The following is a 21919-nucleotide window of genomic DNA, read 5'->3' as shown; positions in this document are numbered from 1 at the left end:
ACACTGTCAGTGTGTAGAGGGTTTTGGGCTGAGGCAGCAGTCCTGCGGTGACCCCGTACTGACTGTGAATTCAGCAGAGACCTTTCCTCCCATTCTCACCACGTGTGGTCCAGAATCCAGTTACAGGTGGTGGTCAGGATACCAAGGTCACTCAGCTTCACAATCAGCTTTGTGGATGGTGTAAAATGCAAAACTATAGTCCAGGAAATGCTTCCTGGACTATGTTCTGCTGCAGTCCAGTTGTTGTAGGGTGTGGTGGAAGGCCAGGGCCACTGCGTCATCCACTGATCTGTTAGGACAGTAGGCGAACTGTAGGGAGTCAATGGTTTCTGGGTTCACAGTGTTGATGTGTGTGAGATCTTTTCCAGGAACTGGTCTGTGCCACTGGTCTGCAGGCATTGTGGGTGGATGAGTCTGGTTTCTTGGGGACTGGGACAATGATGTGAGACTTGAATATCCGGGGGTCCGCTGCTTGATTTAGGGACAGGTTGAAGATGTCATTGTACACACTTGCCTGTTGTACTGCACAGGCCTTTAGAACTCTGGGACACCGTCCACCTCAGAACCTTTAGAACCTGTGTCTGCGTCACCTGTAGTGCAGCGTCCTCAGGGTCACAGAGGGCTTTTGTAGGGGTGTCTGTGTTATTTTGTTCAGTGCAGCCTCCTCCCTTGTGGAAGGAGCAATGTCCACAACACTGATACTGCAGTTCTCTTGCCAAAAATGATGGACGGCATTATTAAGGTTAAATATTCCACGTCCTCTGAGCAAAGATGTGAAATAGCTTTGCAATCCATGCCCCAGGAATGTTTGACGAGGATAGCTGTACTTCCTCCGCGGGTCTTTCCGCTCCTCTCTGCATCTCCGTCTTGCCTCCAGGGAGAGGTAGGTGGGAAGGAGAGGGGAAGATGGACTTAAATTCATTGAATTATTCACAGTTTGTACTTTTTATTCACACGGTTGATGTGCAAAAGCCTGAAGTGTATGATAAGAATGTATTTTCATGATCTTAATGTGGGAGAATGAGCAATTTATACACTTTTCATGTTGAAAATACAGTCTCAATGTAAGATGAAGTGATCTTCTGTGTTTCAAACTACAGGGAGTGTTAATAAATCATACAACCACGCTTAAAAAAAATAAATAACAGTAAATTGAAGTGTGGTTAAAAAACTTATGTCGCAAATATAAGTGTAATATCTGTCTCATTTCCCTGCTTTTGTAACATTTTGCTTGTACCTCAAAATCAATCAATCAAACGTCCATTTTGTTTCTCTTGGCCATCCCAGTTCCTGCGTTTGTCGTGGGACACCCCTCCGTCCATGGTGTACACTCTGATGACAGCCCACTGGGGCCTGCCTGCACCCAATCTGGTGGTTTCTGTCGTGGGTGGAGAAGGAAGGACAAAGGTGAAGACATGGGTCCGGGAGGTCCTCAGACAGGGGCTGGTCAAAGCCTCACAAAGCACAGGTAAACGCTTCACGAAGAACAAACTGTGGCTGTGAGGTAACTAAATCAACACCTGCCACAAAGGTGGGTCAAAGGTTACATGCCAGTATTCAGGATTGTCAAAGCCTTTTACACTGCTTACACTAAAATCAGTGCACACACACACATTCTTGTACAGTATTCTTAGTAAGAACACTCGTAGACATAATATACAATATACATAATATTCGCTAGCCCTTTATCCAAACCTTAACCTGCGTGTTTGTGTGTGTGTGTGTGTGCGCGCGCAGCACTTCAAATGTCTGTCTGTGTTTTAAAGTTAAAGCACTCAAGAATGCCCGTTCCTTTATTCCAGACATTTATTCTGAAGGAATTGCAGGACCAGAATGTGCATGTGTAAATCCTGTATTAAGAAATTACTTAAAAGGCTTATAAGGAAATGAATTAATATGTCATTGTCGCGTTAATGTTGAAAACCCTATTTTATGGTAGATATACAGATTGGATTGTATTCACATGAAATAAAAATTAAAAAAACATATTGGTTCTAAATTAAGAAGATAATGTTTCCTTAAACATAAGAGAAGATGTTTTTCTGAATTAACATGAAAATCTTTCATCAAAAAATCCTAACATTTCAGTTGTGTTTTTCCTGAATCAATGAGATAACACTCTTTCTAAAGAAAACAAAGACAGAACAAAGTCCCCTTTCCTAGAAAATTCAATTTCTGTTCTGTTTTTTCAACTGTTTTCAACCAAATACTTTAACTTTAATGTTTTACTTTGTTTTGTTTCTGAGATACTGTTAATAACTCATCCATGTGTTACATTTTATCATTATAAGTGTTGAATACTCTTATTAACATGTAAGCAGACGGAAATACTTGGTTTATGCAAATATTTTTATAGTTATTGCTAAAAGGGTAGGGCAGATGAAAGCTATTTACAGATTTTCTCCACTGGAGCTCTCAGACAAGGCCATTCTCACCATTGTGGGTAAACATTTCTAAGGAACTGACAAATAATGACTCTACTGTACATCTAACTTTACCTTCAAAGACTCACACTTCACAATAATCCAGTCACTAAATGCAGTACCGTAAACATGACGCGAGTCTCTTGGGTCTGATCTTAATTTGGTACCACAATGGTCATTTCCTCCTGCCTACCGTGCCAAACACAGGTGGCAGAGTGAGATCTGGATCATCTAAGGTCACTTCACTCAGCTTTTCTCCCGGAGGTGGCACGTCAAACACAATAAGGATGCATGTGAAAACACTGAGGCATACAAATAGAAACAAGAGACACAATTGTTATATAGTTGTTAATATTGTTAAGTTATATAGTCGTTTGAAGTTTTTTTGTGAAATATACCATAGATATTAAAGGGATATTTTTTATGTAGTGCTTTTCGCTGCTGCCAGTCCTCCTCTCCCTCTGGTTGTCACTCAACTTCAACCTACGCCGCCTCTTTCCTGCTGTCTCCCAGAGTCCCTTCCCACTTATTACTCAGGTCCAGCAGGAGCTGGTTAGTAAAACTAAAAATAATGGCTCAGTTATTTGGAGATGGACATCGAGGAATCTCCAGTTGGAGATGGAGACTCACTCACAGACGTGAACAGGAGATGCACTTAAAAACTATATATATATATCTCAAACTCAAACATCATAACCATCAGAAAAATTTGTTTAATGTCTGATTCAATGCTCTTTTAGAATATATTGTTTCTTTATAAAGACACAAGCTGGATTTTCTGAAGCACTACAGTATCTTATGAGCTCCTGAACATTATTTCCATCATTAATCATCATAATCACCTTTTTCTTGGAAATGGTGAGGCTGTGTAACATTTTGGCATTTGGCACAAGTGGCTTTGATTTAGAACTGTGTTTTTGTTATTACTTAACTGTCATTTTCTTTGTTATATCGCTTATGGTTTTTTTCTTCTTCTGGCAAATAATCAGTGCAGACTGTGTTTCTTTCTTTATTTCTTTCATTTTATTTGACTCAAATCAACAGCTTATTTCTACTCTCATGTAGGACATTCTTATCTCACTGGACACTGAAATGGGAAATCACCAAGGTCTGTAGAAAAAACCACAACGAATGGTCACATGGTGTTTGTTACTGAGGTAAATCTGAACAAGGCATGTCGCGAACAACATGCAAGTCACAAAATAGCACATTTGAACTTCTGGATGGAGGCAGTGGTCGATCAACAGCTCCATGTGCTGGGATTTAAGATCCCTGATTTTCTCTCAGGACTTTGGTGTGGGAGAATGAGTGGTTTTACCAAGAGACACAAACTTCACTTTCCTGTTAAGAAAAGCTGTCTAATAGTGAGGAGCAAGTGATGAGCATACTCTTAAGACAGATCATCAGGGAGGGTGTGTGCTTGTTTCCTGTGTTTTCAGCAAAGGGAGCTCAGTGGGCACACTCTGTATGTCAGTACCTCACATTACCTCATTTCAAAAAACTTGAATTATCCCTCTAACTTATTTGCTCAGAGATTGTCTGGAATAAAAAATTTCCCCTCACAGTTGCTGTTTATTTTCACCTAGGTGCGTGGATTTTGACAGCAGGCCTGCGTGAAGGTGTGGGGAGATGTGTCGGAGAGGCAGTGAGGGATCACGCCACTGCAGCCGCGTCCGTCTCTGTCAGCAAGGTGGTGGCGCTGGGAATTGCTCCCTGGGGCCTGGTGCACAACCGAGAGCAGCTGGTCAACCCTCAGGTATTTACACATCTCTTCACCTTCTAAAATGACTGTCTTCATTATAATATGAGACTTAAAATGTCTCTTTTCGGTTGTTATGCCTGTGTGCCGGCGACAGCAGTGGCTGGAGGCATAATGTTGAGTTGTCCCTTCATCTACTGTATCGCCTTCATGTGAAGGTTAGATTTTAAAAACTTATTTAGGGAATCTGCAAAGTTTTTGCATTCAATTTTCATTGAATGCAAAAACTTTGATAACTTCTCTATCCACCAAGAAAAGGGATAAGAGTGGCAGATTTAAGTAAAGTTTACAAGGCTGCAATATTGGGAGAAAAGCTCTCGGCCAAACAAAAAAGATTAATCACGCGTTAAGCAGTCTTTGTGATATGTGAGTGTATATAAGATGTACAAATGGGAATGGGCTATATTGCTGAGCAAATAAAACACAATGGGAAAAGGGAAGTACTGAATAATTGAAAATCCTGTATATCACATGCACTGACTGTAAAAATGTAAACACAAATAAAAACTAGAGTCATGTGATGGGCAATTTATTTATGTTTTTATAGCGGCAGAATGTTTGTTGCGCAGATGGAGAATTATGTCTTTGAAATGGCAAGAGCAAATGTGTTGTTAACAGTTCATCGTTTAAAGAATGACGCATTGGACTTTTCAGTTGACACTTGAGGCTGTGATATCGATATTGTGCCATCCCTAGTTTCTGTTGGACTCACTTGCTACTTACTTCTTTGAAAACATCAATGTTACGGCCCCTTTTTAAAGAAAGATATAATTAAGATAAACCTTAATGTGAACAAGCAGGTTTCCTGATAAAATGTTGCATCTTTCTTACTGTAGCAGTAACATACTATAGTCAGCTCAGGTTATTTACAGAGCACATTTAAAAACAGCATTGTTATCCATTTCTTTTTGTAGGGCAGCTTTCCTGCCAAATACTATGTCAACAATACAACCCGAGACTCCTGCTGCCTGGACAACAACTACCAGGCCTTTCTGCTGGTGGACGATGGGAGTGTGGGACGCAGAGGAGGGGACATGGGCTTCAGAGCCAAACTGGAGGACTTCATCTCACACCAACGCACAGGCATCTGGGGTGAGGACTGCTCTATATTTGTGAACTAATGAAAAACAGCAGGTGTAAACATTTTTTTGTTGTTTATGCTGATACTCTAGAATAGCTGGTAGAACTGGATATAGGAACCTGGCAGTTAAGTCTGAGTTCAAGCTGCTTTTCCTCCTTGTGGTGAACCATCTTTAATGCACGTGATGATGGGGTGAACCTCTGGAATCCACTGCATAAATGCCATTGCGTGCCACAGCATGAATGAGAGACGCTGCTGTTCAACGTGTAAAATCAAGTAGAGATCTGTCATGCAACAATTTTCTTTCTCTGTCTGTACTTTCTCTCAGCTCTGGCATTACCAGAAAATGCACTGTGTGTTTATTCTTTAGGATGTAGAGAAACTTTATGATCATTATGTGGCATAACATGTACACATCTATCTATCTATCTATCTATCTATCTATCTATCTATCTATCTATCTATCTATCTATCTATCTATCTATCTATCTATCTATCTATCTATCTATCTATCGATCTATCTATCGGAATGTCAAGCTAACTAGCATCTGTCTGTTTATCTGTCAAGCTAACTAGCATCTATCTATCTTAATGTCAAGCTAACTAGCATCTATCTATCTGAATGTCAAGCTAACTAGCATCTATATATCTGAATGTCAAGCTAACTAGCATCTATCTATCTATCTAGCTATCTATCTATCGGAATGTCAAGCTAACTAGCATCTGTCTGTCTGACAAACTAGCTAGCATCTATCTATCTATCTATCTATCTATCTATCGGAATGTCAAGCTAACTAGCATCTATCTATCTGAATGTCACGCTAACTAGCATCTATCTATCTATCTATCTATCGGAATGTCAAGCTAACTAGCATCTGTCTGTCTGACAAACTAGCTAGCATCTATCTATCTGAATGTCACGCTAACTAGCATCTGTCTGTTTATCTGTCAAGCTAACTAGCATCTATCTATCTGAATGTTAAGCTAACTGGCATCTGTCTGTCTGTCAAGCTAACAGCATCTATTGGTCTGTGTGTCAAGCTAAGTAGCATATGTTTATCTATCTATCTATCTATCTATCTATCTATCTATCTATCTATCTATCGGAATGTCAAGCTAACTAGCATCTATCTATCTGAATGTCAAGCTAACTAGCATCTATCTATCTATCTATCTATCTATCTATCTATCTATCTATCTATCTATCTATCTATCTATCTATCGGAATGTCAAGCTAACTAGCATCTGTCTGTCTGACAAACTAACTAGCATCTATCTATCTGAATGTCACGCTAACTAGCATCTGTCTGTTTATCTGTCAAGCTAACTAGCATCTATCTATCTGAATGTTAAGCTAACTGGCATCTGTCTGTCTGTCAAGCTAACAGCATCTATTGGTCTGTGTGTCAAGCTAACTAGCATATGTTTATCTATCTATCTATCTATCTATCTATCTATCTATCTATCTATCTATCTATCTATCTACTGTATCTATCTATCTATCTATCTATCTATCTATCTATCTATCTATCTATCTATCTATCTATCTATCTACCAAATGTCAGTATGTATACATCCTTATTTGAATGTGTGGTACAGTAACTCTGCACAGAAGAGTAAGAACATTTCTTCACACATTATTGAGTGAGGCTCAGTGTAAGCCCTGCTCATAATGAAGATGTAAAAGAATGCTTCTATTGTTGCAGGCAGTGGCAGCATTGACATCCCTGTCCTCTGTATGCTGGTTTCTGGGGAGGCGAGCATGCTGGAGGTACAGTCAGTCACGTTCATTATAATAATACAATTTTGTTTTGTATTACATAAAGCAATGCCCTTTTCTCTCTCTTTTTCTGATATGTGTCAGAGAGTGGATCTCTCACTGAAGAACTCCATGCCCTGGCTGGTGCTGGCCGGCTCAGGAGGCATGGCTGACTTCCTGAGTGATGTCTTGGAGAACCTGTCGTCGTTGCCTGTGGTCCAGTCTTCCAGTGAGGGGGATGTGGAGGCGGCGCCCAGTGTGGATTTGAAAGACAGAGTGGCAGAGCGGGTTAAAAGGCATTTCCCTTCTGAAGTGGAGACAGACAAGCTAGTTGAACGAGTAAGAGCGGAACAGGGTGGTGTATCATTGTTGTGTGTTTACTGACATGCAGAGCAGGAGGAAGTAGGAGGTGTGAGGTATTTCTTTATCCTGTACTTCCAGCCGCTGGTGTGAGCAGGGATGTGCCAAAACCACTTTTTTCTAATTAAATTTGACTACTTACCGATACGGAGTACTGAGTACCTAATAATACCATTACATACAAAATCCATTTGAGTTAGGATAATCCCTTTATTTTTGCTGTAAAACATTTGGTATTTACATTCAGATAACGTTAAACAACTTAGAGGATAGTCTTGTTTGTAATGGAACACCACATATTAAGGTGAGCAAAGGTCTGCTCTACTCTTGTCCTCATCTCTTATCTTGAAGTATTTCCAAACTGCTGACATTACAACACATTCACGATCTGCTCCGCTCACTTGAAGATATTTAAAGTGGTATCGAGTGCAGCATTGTCGGAGTAATTTTGCGAATACAGAGCAGCATCAGACCTGATACTGGTATCAGTATTGATGCAACCTTCGGCTAGGTTTCAATAAAATGTACATTCCTGCCGTCAGAGTAGGCGTGGTAAAAAATGGTGTTTGGAGACCAGGAACCTGGATTGGTTTATTCTGTTATTGTTATTTTATACGCATTTGCACACAGCGCACATGCTTTATGCTCCTCCACTTTTATTGTATCTTGGTGACGGTGCCACATGCAGGCCTGGCATATGTACTACAGTGTTACAAAGACATGTTTGGTAATCATGTGTGACCTGAGCCTTGTGGGCTGAATTACTGACTCGTCAGTGCGATGTAATCTGTGCTTTAAAACCAGCTGTGTTTTGATTAACCATCTGTTTACCTACAGACTGATTGGACTCACAGTCTTCAGTTATTACTTTGGTGTTTTAGATACCACTGCTCTGGTCCTCACTCAGTATTGAAAGGCCATTTATAAACAGAAGATCCAAGTGTGGTTGTATGACGTGTAGTCAGTACCGACTACTCTCTAAACCTATGTTCTCTTAAGAATGTTTTTGCTGCTTTATCTATTTTATTAACCGCTCACCTACACCAAAATCCAAAGAGAAAGTCTCTATTTTTAGTTTATGGGGACACAGGATTTCAAACACAAACTACCTCTAACACTACCATTTGACCTTACTATTGAAGGAAGCACTCCTGTGTGCTGTTCTTATAAAATCACATGTTTTTCATATGGACTTTGGGTATTGAGTGGTTTTTAAAGGGGTGCAAACTTTGGTTTCCTGTTTTAAAAAGGCTGTCTAATGTCAAGACCAAAGGACAGACTTACTGTATGTGGCATAGATTTTATTAGTTGAGCCTTTAGTTACGTGGCTTGTGTCCCTGTTTGCATCGAGAGCAAGCATCCCTATCTCAAACTGGTTGTGGTTTCTTCATCACCATCTTTTTAAACTTTATGGGAAGTGTTCCTTCAGATTTCTGTCTCTGTTCTTGGTCTCCAGGTGCTGAGTATTTACCAGAACAGAGGTCTGATCACGATCTACCATGGAGAACAGGAGGGACCAAATGAGTTTGATACAGTTCTGCTGAAAGCATTAGTTGGAGGTATGCAAATCAAACTCATATTAAGACATTTTTTTATACAGATTCTTATTATGTCTTTATTCTGAAATTTGTTGCACGATTTTTATTTTATTTTCCAGCTAGTAAGAACCGCGTATCAGTCGATGCAAGCCCTTACAACGAGGAGCTGAAGCTGGCGGTCACATGGAACAGGGTGGACATTGCCAAGAGTGAACTCTTTAATGGAGACATACACTGGAGGGTGAGGGAAAACACACTCAAAATGCTTTCACACACTGTCATTGTCGGGTGTATGCAAGTATAGAAATGTCCACAACAGTCAGAATCAGTCCCCCAAACCATAGATGTGCACAATTTACAAATAAATGAACAAACAAGCAACAGAGAGGCAGGAGTTTTAGCTATGTCAGAAAACAAGAAAGAGTCTTAGTAAATGTTGTGCTGGTGCCCCCATGTGGCTTATGTATGCACAACTTTAATTGCAAACACAGCAATTTATAAGACAACGATTAAATAAATGCAATTTCAAAGACAGAATAAAATAGATACATAAATGAAATGGTCAATCCCAGAAGATGGGCTCTTGGTTTAACAGTCTGATGGCCGCTGGGATGAAGGACTTAAGGTAACACTCGGTGGTTTCATCTTGGGTAATTTATTCGGATTGAATGGAATACTTTTATTGCTGTGCATTGACATCATTGTATTGAAACCCGCTGAATAAATAATTCCTTCAATCTGATGACACAGTATGAAGACTTGGAGGACTCGATGACCGATGCCCTGATCAACGACAAACCTCAGTTTGTGCGTCTGTTCACTGAGAATGGCCTCAACATCCTGGACTACCTGACCTATGGCAGGCTGGAGAGCCTCTACCGCTCTGTGGCTGATGGCACGCTTCTTTACCAGCTGCTACAGCGTCACCTCATGGAGCGTCTTGGAACTGCAGCACCTGTCTCCACACTAACTAACCAGCAAGGCTCGTCTTCCAAAGTGGCAGCAGAGAAGATGCAGAGTGGGCCAGAGATGGAGCTCACTCTTTTTGAGGTAAATAAAATGTTTTCCAATGTCTTCCCTGCAGCTTAAAATCAGCTCAAAAACATAGATTTAACCTCAGTCTCCAGTCTCAAGTTCAAGTCTGCCATATTTTTATACCACAGGTGTCAAGGGTGCTGGAACTGTTGATGGGTGACGTGTGCCAGCCGTTCTACTTTGATGCTTTGGGCATGGAACAGATCACATCCAAGAGGAGAGCTCTAAGGGTAAATAAATACAAGACACATTATATGTAAAAAAATGTTACAAAATATAAGGAACATGCTCCACAGATAAGTAAAAATACAATCAGTAATGAGTCATATTTTGATGTAGTTGGAAAAATATGAGAAACATACTCAACAGTTATATAGATAATATGTATTAATAACTTAGAATGTGCATAATTAATCCTGTTGACAATGCATTTATACATGAGAGTGAGCACTTTGTACAAAGTAAAGAAGGTGCTCAGATGTAAGGGAATCTTTTTAATCCTGGCTCCTCTGGTCTGCCTGCAAACATGTCCTTGAGCATGTGTGTGAATGACGTGTGTTAGAAAAAGCACAGCATATGAATGTATGTGTGTGTACATGACTGAGTGTATTTTGGCTGGTACTCACAATTTTAAATGGCTTCTTGAGAGTTGAGACTTGGATTTAGATGAGGGTTATGTTGCACGGCAAAGGTTGATTTTCTTTTTGAAGAAAGCAAAATAATTCTGAACTAAATAATCTAAATTAGGGGGGAAAAAAAATCGATATTACTTTGAAATTCAATTACTAGTAACATGCTATATCAGCTAAAAGGTTTTCATCAAATGCAAAAATAAGAAAGCTTAATCAATTAAAGGGAGACATTTCTTACATGACAGAATATCTTTGCTTGTGATAAGTAGAATTTTCTAGCCAAGCAAAGTTTGCTTACATTTCTTGGTGGTCATTTGTGCAGTTAATCAAACTAGAAAGTCAAAGTTATTCTTTTAACTTTTAACTTCCCTCCTTGTGCAGTGCTCTGCTTGGAGAGCAGCACAATTGGCCTCACCTCCTGAGTCATGAAGGAAACGCAGGGCTAAAAATAATTCTGTTTTTTCAGAGGTCATCCTTTAAACAGTAGCTTTAATGGCCTCAGAAGCTCAGACGACTTGTGGTGCCTCAGTGTTCTACTGTAAGACTTCGAATGCTATTTCTTGCCATTCATATTGATGTGTATTGTGATGGTTTTGTCAGTGTGACGTACAGATTATAAACACTCATTCACATCCATTGACACACATATTCATACAGAACGTCTTTATACAGTGCTTTTTTTTTTTTTTAAATCTATCATGTTCATTAAGAAGCTGATGACACAGCCACACCCATGGACACATCAGCATGATGTGAGATAAGTAGAGATGGGAATATAAACTCTACCTTTCAGTTGGTAGACAACCTGCTCTGTCACTGAACCACAATTGCATTATTTCATTTTGTGGCTGATCCACACTGGATTGAGTTAGAATTAGGGGTAACACTTTTTTATAGTCCTTTGTTGGCTCTCTCTGAGTAAGGTATTCAATATCCTGTCAACACAATCATTAGACACTTATTCAACTGATAAACAACTAGTTCTCTGTAGACTGTGTCAGTTGACTAAGATCTACTTCTGATTAGTTTGTCACTTGGAAATGAACAGAATCGTGTCAACCTGTGATCACAAGTATAATAAATTCTTAGTTTATTATCTGTTGACATATGTATTGTAAACTAACCGTCAAATCATAGATGAGTTGACAATTAGTTGCTCACCTGTTGACTGACTATCAGCATGGAAACTACACTTGCATCTGTAAATGTGTGTCACGACCATATAATCAAAGTGAAAAACAGCTGTTATTCTTTTTCTTCTTTTCCTTCCGGCTGCTCCCTTCAGGGGTCGCCACAGCGAATCAACCTCCTCCATCTCACCCTGTTCTCTGTATCCCCCTCTCTCACACCAACTAACTTCATGTCCTCTTTCACTACATCCATAAACCTTCTCTTTGGTCTTCCTCTAGACCTCCTGCCTGGCAGTTCCAACCCCAGCATCCTTCTACCAATATACTCACTATCCCTCCTCTGTACATGACCAAACCATCTCATTCTGGCCTCTCTGACCTTATCTCCAAAACATCTAACATGTGCTGTTCCTCTGATTGACTCATTCCTGATCCTATCCATCTTCGTCACTCCCAAAGAGAACCTCAACATCTTCATTTCTGCTACCTCCAGCTCTGCTTCCTGTCTTTTCCTCAGTGCCACTGTCTCTAGACCATACAGCATCGCTGGTCTCACCACTGTCTTGTATATCTTTCCTTTCATTCTGGCTGATACTCTTTTATTACACATTTACCCCTGACACTTTTCTCCACCCATTCCAACCAGCTTGAACACGTTTCTTCACCTCTTTTCCACAATCTCCACTGCTCTGGACCCTAAATACTTCAAATCCTCCACCTTCTTTATCTCCACTCCCTGTAGCCTCATGGTTCCACTTGGGTTCCTCTCATTCACACACATATATTCTGTCTTGCTGCGACTAACCTTCATTCCTCTCCTTTCTATAGCATATCTCCACCTCTGGAGCTTTTCCTCCACCTGGTCTCTGCTCTCACCACAGATCACAATGTCATCTGCAAACATCATAGTCCATGGAGATTCCTGTCTAACCTCATCTGTCAGTCTGTCCATCACCACCGCAAACAAGAAGGGACTCAGAGCCTCACTCTCTAAGATCCTGTTGAATAGTCTAACCAGAAACTCTACTGCCTCCTCTCCTAGACACTTCCATACCTCCACAGGTATATCATCAGGACCAACTGCCTTTCCATTCTTCATCCTCTTCAATGCCCCCCTCACTTCATCTTTACTAATCTTTGCTACTTCATGGTTCATAGTAGTAACCTCTTCTACCCTTTGCTCTCTTTCATTTTCCTCATTCATTAGCTCTTCAAAGTACTCTTTCCATCTTCCTATTACTTCTGTGGCACCTGTCAACACATGTCTCTCTCTATCCTTAATCACTCGAACCTGCTGGACGTCTTTCTCATCTCTATCTCTGTGTTTTGCCAACCTGTATAAATCATTCTCTCCCTCCTTACTTATACTCGATTCGCACATTTGGTTGGTTTTGGCACTAGTTTTACGCCGGATGCCCTTCCTGACGCAACCCTCTGCATTTATCCAGGCTTGGGACCGGCTCAAAAAGACACTGGCTTGTGACCTCCTAAGGCTACAAACAAAGCTGCAAACAGCTGTTATACAGTAGATATAAAGATGTGTCAACTTGCCAATTATCTCTTGACATGATATTTAATGCCTGTTCACACACCTGTAATACCTGAGTCAAAAATGGACTATCAAAGTGATTAGATAATTAGAGGTGTAAATCAAAGCAAATAAATCACTGTTGTAAGGTGTTATGAGACACACACTAACCCAGCGTCTGTAGCCTTAATGCTTATTTCTTGCCGTCATCATAGCGTGTCAATAAGCTGCTGCGTGGAGACTGCTTGTATCGGGAGAAGCGCTGCCTCTTCCCCTGGGCCTCACTCTTCATCTGGGCCGTCCTACAGAACCGCAGCGAGATGGCCACTTTCTTTTGGGAGATGGTAAAAAGTCACCGACATTTGCTGCTTGATGGATGTTTGTGCTCACTTCTGACCGTCACTAAAGCAGGAGTTTCTCTGCTGTCCCTCTGTTTTCCCTCAGACAGGAGAGTCTGTGCTGAGTGCTTTGAGTGGCTGTAAGATCCTCAGAGAACTGTCAAAGATGGAGACTGAAACTGAGACCAAAGTCGCCATGAAAGATCTAGCGCAGACCTTTGAGAACTTGGCACATGGTACGACCCTTAAACATCAACTGATGGCATTAATGCACAGAAATAATCATCACAAATTAAACACCCCCATAACTCTACCCAGCACTTTTTCTATTGCACGACAAGTTTATTTTTCTTATTAAACTCCTTCACTTAGAATCAACCCAAGACATGGAGGCACATTTCCTGAAAACGTGGCTTGTTTAAGCAACTTCACAAAGGGCTTGTCTTATCTGCACCTGAATCTATGATTTCTTAATATTTATTGCTTAATCTCACCAATTGACCTTTCCTGACTATAAACTGAAGTTTGTGTCATTTTGTAAAGCAGTCACTCTCCTGCACCAAAGTCCACATAAAAAAAAAAAAAAATCAGCATTTGTAGCTCACTGTGACGCAGGAGCAGCTGGTTTATTATTTGATCCTGCTGTCTTAGTTGGTAAACTTGTGTCACTAAGATAAACCCTGATACTGATGGAGGCAGTAGTGGCTCTGAACATACACATGTTGTAAGTTCACACGTGTTCTTTTTTTAAATTTGTTGATTGAAAACCTGCATTCAAATTTTTAACAAATGAGGCAGCAGTAGACGGCAGCTCCTCTGACCCTGTGTGGTACAAACACAGATTTTCCCCATGGAATTTGGTGTGGGAGAGAGTAAGTAAAGTAAGTAAGTAAACTCCTAATGGCAAAATAAAACGGTGAACCCATTCTTTAGATATTGTAGACTTCAGTGAGTCTTTGTTTTTAGGCGTGTTCAGTGATGACTGTGTCTCAGTACTTCATACAACCGCAATCTTAACTCTTCCTTTAAGATCTTAAGGGTACAGAGTGTGTATTTTAGAGGGTTAAATTCCACATCAGATGAAGCAATGCATGCTTAACACTTTAAACACACAAAAAAAATCTATTACTAAACTGTGTTTTCTCTTCCACACTCAGATCTGTTTTGTTCTTGCTATCGGAGCAATGAGAGTCGCTCTTTCACCCTGCTGATCAGGAAGTCTCCAGTATGGGGGGGAACAACCTGTATGCAGATGGGCATGAGTGCCGACGCACGACTTTTCTTCAGTAATGATGGTGTACAGGTGCGTACTCGAGATTCTTAACAGTTCAGACTGTTTTTTTATAGCTTAATCTTAGTATTTCTAACTGAATAAAGAATCGAGGTGTGTGCATTTGTTATTTTTCTGTTTTAAAAATAATTCCTATATGAAAAATATTGACAATAGTTGCAGAGTGTCAGTATTTTAGTTTCAGATAATAAAAATGTCCTCTTCTTCTTCTCCAGTCTCTGTTGTCTCAGATCTGGTGGGGTGATATGAAGAGGAACACAGAGGTGTGGAAGCTCCTGCTCACCTTCTTCTGCCCCATAATCTGCTACACCAACTTAATCTCTTTCAGGTAACGTCCATATTATTCCACCCATGGTGTTCTTGTTTTCACATTCTGATGATCAGTGCATAACATTGTATAAATGAACTCCAACTCACAGGAAACACGAGGACCAGCAGCAGGAGGAGGAGGGGAAGTCTAATGAGGACGGACCGGGCCGAGACAGCGATAGCCTCTATGGCACCACCATCTTCTCTTTCTCTGACATCAAGCACATGTATTACTCCTTTATACCACTCTTTATAAAGAGTTTCTGTCCATATCAGCTTAAGTCTACGATACCTGAAGAATATATTGACTGCTTACTCTTTCCGTTAGACAACCTTATCTGACTCTCCTGCACCAAAGTCCATAGAGTAATTTAGCGTTTTTACATCCCAGCACACAGGTGTTCACAGGCGCCTCCATCAATAAACTTCACATTTGCTACTTCAGTGTTTGAAATCCTTTGTACGGCTTTACCTCAGCGACACAAACAGCTAGACGAGCAGTAGACTGGCAGATTTAGAAAAACAGCTTTCTATGTTATGTAGTGTGTTGTGTAAACATTTTTGTTGTTGTCTCACCAGTGAAGCAGACTCACAAGAAGCAAACAGTCCAAGGTTAGCTCACATCAAAGGTGAGTCATCTTTAAACACTGTAGCTCTGAAACAAACGGCGTGGTCACATTTATTAGTGCCTGCTGCTGCAACCTAGAGTTCTCACAAGTAACTTTTCCAAGAAATGATCACAACCCAGCCCAGTTTGGAGCCTCACAGTGTCGTCATACTTTAACGTAGAGACGTGGTTCAAACTTTAAATGAATCACAAGACTTGTTACTTTTAAAGGGCAATTTCACCAAAATACCACTTTGTCTAAATACTTCCAAGTTCAATCCAGCCAAATGTTACTCCTACTTACCAGCGCAAGTCCTTCACCCGATGACATCGGCAGCAAGATCAGCAGGCACGCTCTAAATTCCACCGCAGAATTTTCTATTTATCTTATTACTATTTTACCTTTCTTTCAGGCGTCAGTCACAGACCACCAAAGCGCCCGTTCATAGTGTCAAGATGGCGCCAGTTCTGGTTTGCACCCGTCACCTCATTTTTAGGCAACGTCCTGATGTACTTCCTCTTCCTCCTGCTCTTCGCGTACGTGCTGTTGGTGGACTTCAAGCCTCCTCCGCCCGCGGGTCCGGCCATCACTGAGTATGTGCTGTACTTCTGGGTGTTCACCATCGTGTGTGAGGAGATCCGGGAGGTGAGCGCAGAGAGATGAATGATGGGATGTTTGATGCTTTTAAATGAAGTTACAGAACTCATGTAGGTGCACCTAAGTTGAAGTTGCTCTTTTTTTCCCTTCGAAGACGTTCTTTTTGGGGACTATGACGTGGCGTCAGAGGATCAGGGTGTACATACAGGACGTGTGGAACAAGTGTGACCTCACTGCCATCATTCTGTTCATCATTGGACTAATCTGCAGGTGGGATTACACACATGGCCCCTTGTTTTCAATCAGATCGACACCTTTTCACCTGAGTTTCATGGTCATAGCAACAGAAAATTAGATTTTTAAAAATTTAATAAGCTGAGCTGAATGAGCATAACCATGATTTAAAGGTATAGTTCAGTTACCAATCACTGAGAACAGGCTTGAGACACGAAGACTGTCAAAAAATGTTCATTTTTGTGATGAAAAGTTTGTCTAATGGTGAGACACAACAGTGGATATATTGTTTTGATAGCCTATAATTAAATATTCAGTAAATAAAATCTAAATGTGAGCCTCTCTGGACTGTGTTTAATATGTGTCTCTACTTTATACAATCACACTTGGTAAGAAACAAACAAACCTTTAAACGCCATGGAAAAGCATCTCTGCAGGAAATGACTTGTTGATTTCATGCTGTTATTCTACATGCTGGCCACTGGGTGCTGCTGTTACCTCAGTGAACATGTTGACTCTGTGTTTCAGGATGTTCCACTGGTCGTATGGCTTTGGCCGGGACGTCCTGTGTGTGGACTACATGGTCTTCACCCTCCGCCTCATTCACATCTTTGCCATCCACAAACAGCTTGGACCCAAAATCATCATTGTTGGCAAGATGGTAAGAAAGACCAGCAAGATGCCACTGACACTGACATTTTACCTCTCTTATGAGGTACGATCCACACCCAGAGACCGTCCTCTCCAAACCTGTACTGAGCTCTGGGTGTCACATGATTCCAATAGCTTATAGTGCCTTGATGGCTGGCAAAGCGTCTTAAAAATGAACGGTACCAGTGCTGGTTTCAATCTATAACAGATAACTGCACACTTCACAAAGAAAAAAATCACAAAACCTTATAATCTTACAATAATCTTATAATATCCCTGGGTGTTTTTCACAAATATGCAACATATGCAAACATCTGTAGTGCACATTATTCCAGATCTGCAACATTATATCGTCAACTTTCTGATCACCTTAACCTCATTCTACTCCAGAGAATACTTACATATCACAGTGAAATCATTTTGGTCACGTGCAGAGGAGGGATAGTGATTATGTTGGACAAATGATGGATGGAGGTGAAGATGGAGTAGAGGAAAAGAGGACGTCCACAGAGAAGGTGCATTGATGTTTCTAAGGACGGCAATTGTAACAGAGGAGGGGACAAGATGGAGGCAGATGATCTGCTGTGGTGACCTCCAAAGGAAGAAGCCATTATTATCTTCTCTCGGTTTATGACATGTAACCTCTTTTCCAGATGAAGGATGTTTTCTTCTTCCTCTTCTTCCTCGGGGTGTGGCTCATGGCGTACGGAGTAGCCAACCAAGCTCTGATTTACTCCTACGACCCTCGCCCAGATCGCATCCTCCGTCGGGTTTTCTACAGGCCGTACTTGCACATTTTTGGACAGATTCCTGTGGAAGAAATGGATGGTGAGTTGTCTGGGTTTTTTTGTGTGCATGATGTAAATAGAGGGTGGAAAATATGCTGTTATGGTTTTAAACTAGTGGAGGAATTATCTACAAACCAGCTCAAACTATCTGAAAATGCATGACTGATGTTTTTTCTTTTCATATTAGTGGGGAAGGCCTGGGACATGCCCTGCACAGACAATGTCACACTGATTCAAGGGGGTGCAGAGCCATGCAGGACTATGTACAGTAACTGGCTGGTGGTGATTCTACTGGTCGTCTATCTGTTGGTCACTAACATCCTGCTCATCAACCTGCTCATTGCTATGTTCAGGTAAAAGTTGCTCTCACTCCATCTCTATGGTTTCACTGATATAATATTCCATGTCTGTGCACGAAACACTGTGTTTGTGTCCACACAGCTACACTTTCTCTGAAGTGCAGGCGAACAGCGACATCTATTGGAAATTCCAGCGCTACAACCTGATAGTTCAGTATCACTCTCGTCCCTCCCTGGCCCCTCCTTTCATTATCCTCTCTCACCTCAATCTCTTTATCAAGAGGACCATCCGCAAAGTGCCATCCATCAAGATCCACCATTTTGGTCAGTACTTAAAAATAAAAATAAAAAGCAGTTTTAAGTGTGTCACTTATGCAAATTCAGAACCACATATAAATCTTCAGAATAGATCATTCTTGTGTGGTATGTGGCATAAAATCTACCAAATACAGGAATAAAGGATCAGAATAATAAAATATACAGAATTATATTATTCGGTATTTATTTTAATCGATTTAGAATCTTTGATCTTTGAACATAATGATTTTCCCATGAATCAGATTTTTTGTTTGGCATGTGAAGGAAATGCATTTCATCCAAGACATCTGTCCATCCCTATTATCAGTGCAGACCCAAGCCCTAAGCTAAATTTGATTTGGAGCCCCCCCCATCACTATGAGATAACTTTGTCTCAACATTATTTAGATATGTAATTATATCTAAAGATATATGTTACAATGTTTTTTGTGTGTGTGTGTCTTGTACCATTCTATTGCGGTAGAGTTATTAAGTGTCTCGTAATAACAGACAAACCTTCTCCTCTGTTAGTATTGCAGTTAAAAGGAAAAGCAGCAAACAGGCTAATGACATGGGAGACCATTCAGAAGGAAGATTTCCTGACTGCACAGACCAAGATCCAAAAAAGCAGTGACTCAGAGAGGCTCAAACGGATGTCTGCCAAGTGAGCACACCTTCTTACACCTTCCTACACCTTCTTACACTTTCTTACACCTTCTTACACTTTCTTACACCTTCTTACACTTTCTTACACCTTCTTAAACTTTCTTACACCTATTTACACCTTCCTACACCTTCTTACACTTTCTTACATTTTCTTACACCTTCTTAAACCGTCTTACACCTTCCTACACTTTCTTACACCTTCTTAAACTTTCTTACACCTTCTTTCACCTTCCTACACCTTCCTACACCTTCTTACACTTTCTTACACCTTCTTACACCTTCTTAAACTTTCTTACACCTTCTTAAACTTTCTTACACCTTCTTACACCTTAAACTTTCCTACACCTTCTTACACCTTCTTACACCTTCTTTAACTTTCTTACACCTTAAACTTTCTTACACCTTCTTAAACTTTCTTACTCCTTCTTACACCTTGCTGCTCGTTAGCAGTGAAATTCTCACTCTGTGGCTCCACTGTACTGATGTGAATTTCTGCTCATTTAGAGTTGATGGAGTACTGAAGCATGTGACTGAAAACAGAGACTTTGATCACAGACTAAGAGCTCTGGAGAATGAGGTAAAGTGGAAAAGTGCTTTGTTTTTATCATTCATTGCATGTTTTTAAATTTAAAAAAAAAAAAATTTTGTTAACGTCTGTCACTACATTGCAATTCTGTCAGTCAGATTCCATGTAGATGAAAGGGAAAAATGCGGGGAGTGACAAACACTGTGAGCCTTGAGGCCGTATGTGAAACCAATTATTAGCTTTCATGTCAGATAATACCTGTTTTATTTCTTTGGCTTTTTAATGTGTGGTAAAAACAAAGAAATTGCCTTTAAATAAAGTGTCATTAAACTACTTTTTTTCAAAATCATTCTGTAGATTCTGTGTATTTTTTAATCAATATACAATAAATCTTATTTTATTCATTTAATTAGGTATAAAAAGTATGATACACCCCATAGTTAAATCTCAATATCTGACAATAAAGAGATCCGACACTTTTGGCGAACAAATGGCTTGTGTCATATTTTAAACCACCCACTACACACCACCAAAGTCCATAGAGAAAATCAGCGATTTTTGATCCAGTTGTTGATCCACTGCGGCCTCCATCAGTGAGTTCAAATTGTGTTAGATTGTGAATTTGGTGTATGCAATCCTTCATAACCACAGTGACACAAACTGATCTAACGAGGCAGTAGTAGAGCAGCACCTCCTGTGTCCCAGAGAGCTAAAAACACTGATTTTCTCTATGGGCTGTGGTGTGGGGGAGTTCACAAACTTCAGTATCCAGCTTTAAAAAAAAAAAGGCTAGTTTCTAAATTGTTTCCTTCTGTTCAGATGGAGTACTGCTCGAATGCTCTCAGCTGGATTGTGGATACATTGGCACAGAGCAGCACGTTCAAACCTCCCCGGCCTCCACCTACAGTAAGAGGTACTGTACCGCCACACGTCACATCAGACATCACATCATTTGCCCCACTTCTACCCTCAAGTAACCTGTTCCTTCTTCTGCTACATAGATGTCTTCCCTTCCTCTTCCACCACCTGATCTAACCTCCATGGTGCCTTCACTTGTTCGGGGTCAGTAGGAGACGAGGGCTTTTATGACGAATCAACACTGGACTCTTTTTAACTTAAGATTCTTAAGAAAGGAGAATCTTCACGTTACAGTCAAATGTGCAATCATAATTTTTTTTCTATTGCCAAAGACATGTATTTATAACGTGCTATGATGTTTTTTCAAGTATTTAATTGGCTGACACTATGTCTCTCTTTGCTGTTGTAGTTTCAAACCGACAGCTATGTTTTATAGTATTTTTATTGAGATATATGTGAGATTTATACAGTATATACTGTATATCTCACATATAGATATATATGTATATGATATATATATATATATATATATATGCATATGTATATGTTATATTGAATCAATGATTCAATATATTGGGGGTTATATTTGTTTGGGGTTACATTATTGGGGTTACATTTGGTGCACACTGTATTCCTTTTGTCTTCAGTCATATTTGGACTTCCAATCGTACAGATGAATGGAGAAAGACGTTTTCCTCCAGAGCTGCTCAACTTTACACTTTGTTGAAAAGAGAAAAGGCAGATTTCTCCATTTATTATCAGGATGTATTTGCATTGTTACTTTTTTTTTATTCTGTACAATAAATTCGATCTAAGGTATAATTAATGAGTTATTTTAAGGGAGTAACACTTGAAATGTACAGACAGTCATAGACAGGCAGAGTGAGTTTAGTTCTATTACCGGCTCCACTAGTTACAGTACATGACAGTGTGTGCTTGGGCAAAACACTTATGAACCTCACTTTGATCTGGACAGCTGTTCCAGCAGAGTATGAAAGGGTGTGAAAGATGAATAAAAGAAAATGCACTGCACATCGTTGCATTGTATGAAAGTGTGAGTGAAGGGTAGTGAATGGGTGAATGTTAAAACTGCAGTGTAAAGCAGCTTTGAGTGATCATCAAGACTAGAAAAGTGCTGTATAAATACAGAATATTACAGGAAATGTGTCACGTTTACTGTTCTTGTTTTTCACATTAAAATGGTCACTAAAA

At 40.2% G+C, this 21919-nt stretch overlaps 1 protein-coding gene across 1 annotated transcript in view; it reads left to right on the top strand.

Moving 5' to 3' along the window:
- The window catches only part of LOC131448437 (transient receptor potential cation channel subfamily M member 4-like), a 27060-nt gene extending 5141 nt beyond the window's left edge, over positions 1–21919 (top strand). Inside the window, exons 4-28 of the mRNA XM_058620889.1 lie at positions 1288–1468; positions 4010–4179; positions 5097–5274; positions 6970–7034; positions 7128–7361; positions 8839–8941; positions 9040–9161; positions 9671–9970; positions 10084–10185; positions 13461–13589; positions 13690–13819; positions 14741–14886; positions 15090–15202; positions 15294–15410; positions 15763–15812; positions 16204–16436; positions 16543–16658; positions 17151–17283; positions 17927–18101; positions 18249–18414; positions 18503–18684; positions 19189–19321; positions 19828–19900; positions 20669–20762; positions 20851–21919. Of these exons, the coding sequence (XP_058476872.1) occupies positions 1288–1468; positions 4010–4179; positions 5097–5274; positions 6970–7034; positions 7128–7361; positions 8839–8941; positions 9040–9161; positions 9671–9970; positions 10084–10185; positions 13461–13589; positions 13690–13819; positions 14741–14886; positions 15090–15202; positions 15294–15410; positions 15763–15812; positions 16204–16436; positions 16543–16658; positions 17151–17283; positions 17927–18101; positions 18249–18414; positions 18503–18684; positions 19189–19321; positions 19828–19900; positions 20669–20762; positions 20851–20879 (3474 nt within the window). The 3' untranslated portion in view covers positions 20880–21919. The remainder of the gene's footprint in view (positions 1–1287; positions 1469–4009; positions 4180–5096; positions 5275–6969; positions 7035–7127; positions 7362–8838; positions 8942–9039; positions 9162–9670; positions 9971–10083; positions 10186–13460; positions 13590–13689; positions 13820–14740; positions 14887–15089; positions 15203–15293; positions 15411–15762; positions 15813–16203; positions 16437–16542; positions 16659–17150; positions 17284–17926; positions 18102–18248; positions 18415–18502; positions 18685–19188; positions 19322–19827; positions 19901–20668; positions 20763–20850) is intronic.

Source organism: Solea solea, chromosome 21 (genome assembly GCF_958295425.1).
Source record: "Solea solea chromosome 21, fSolSol10.1, whole genome shotgun sequence".
Taxonomy (NCBI): domain Eukaryota; kingdom Metazoa; phylum Chordata; class Actinopteri; order Pleuronectiformes; family Soleidae; genus Solea; species Solea solea.
This window is presented reverse-complemented; position numbering and strand designations above follow the sequence as displayed.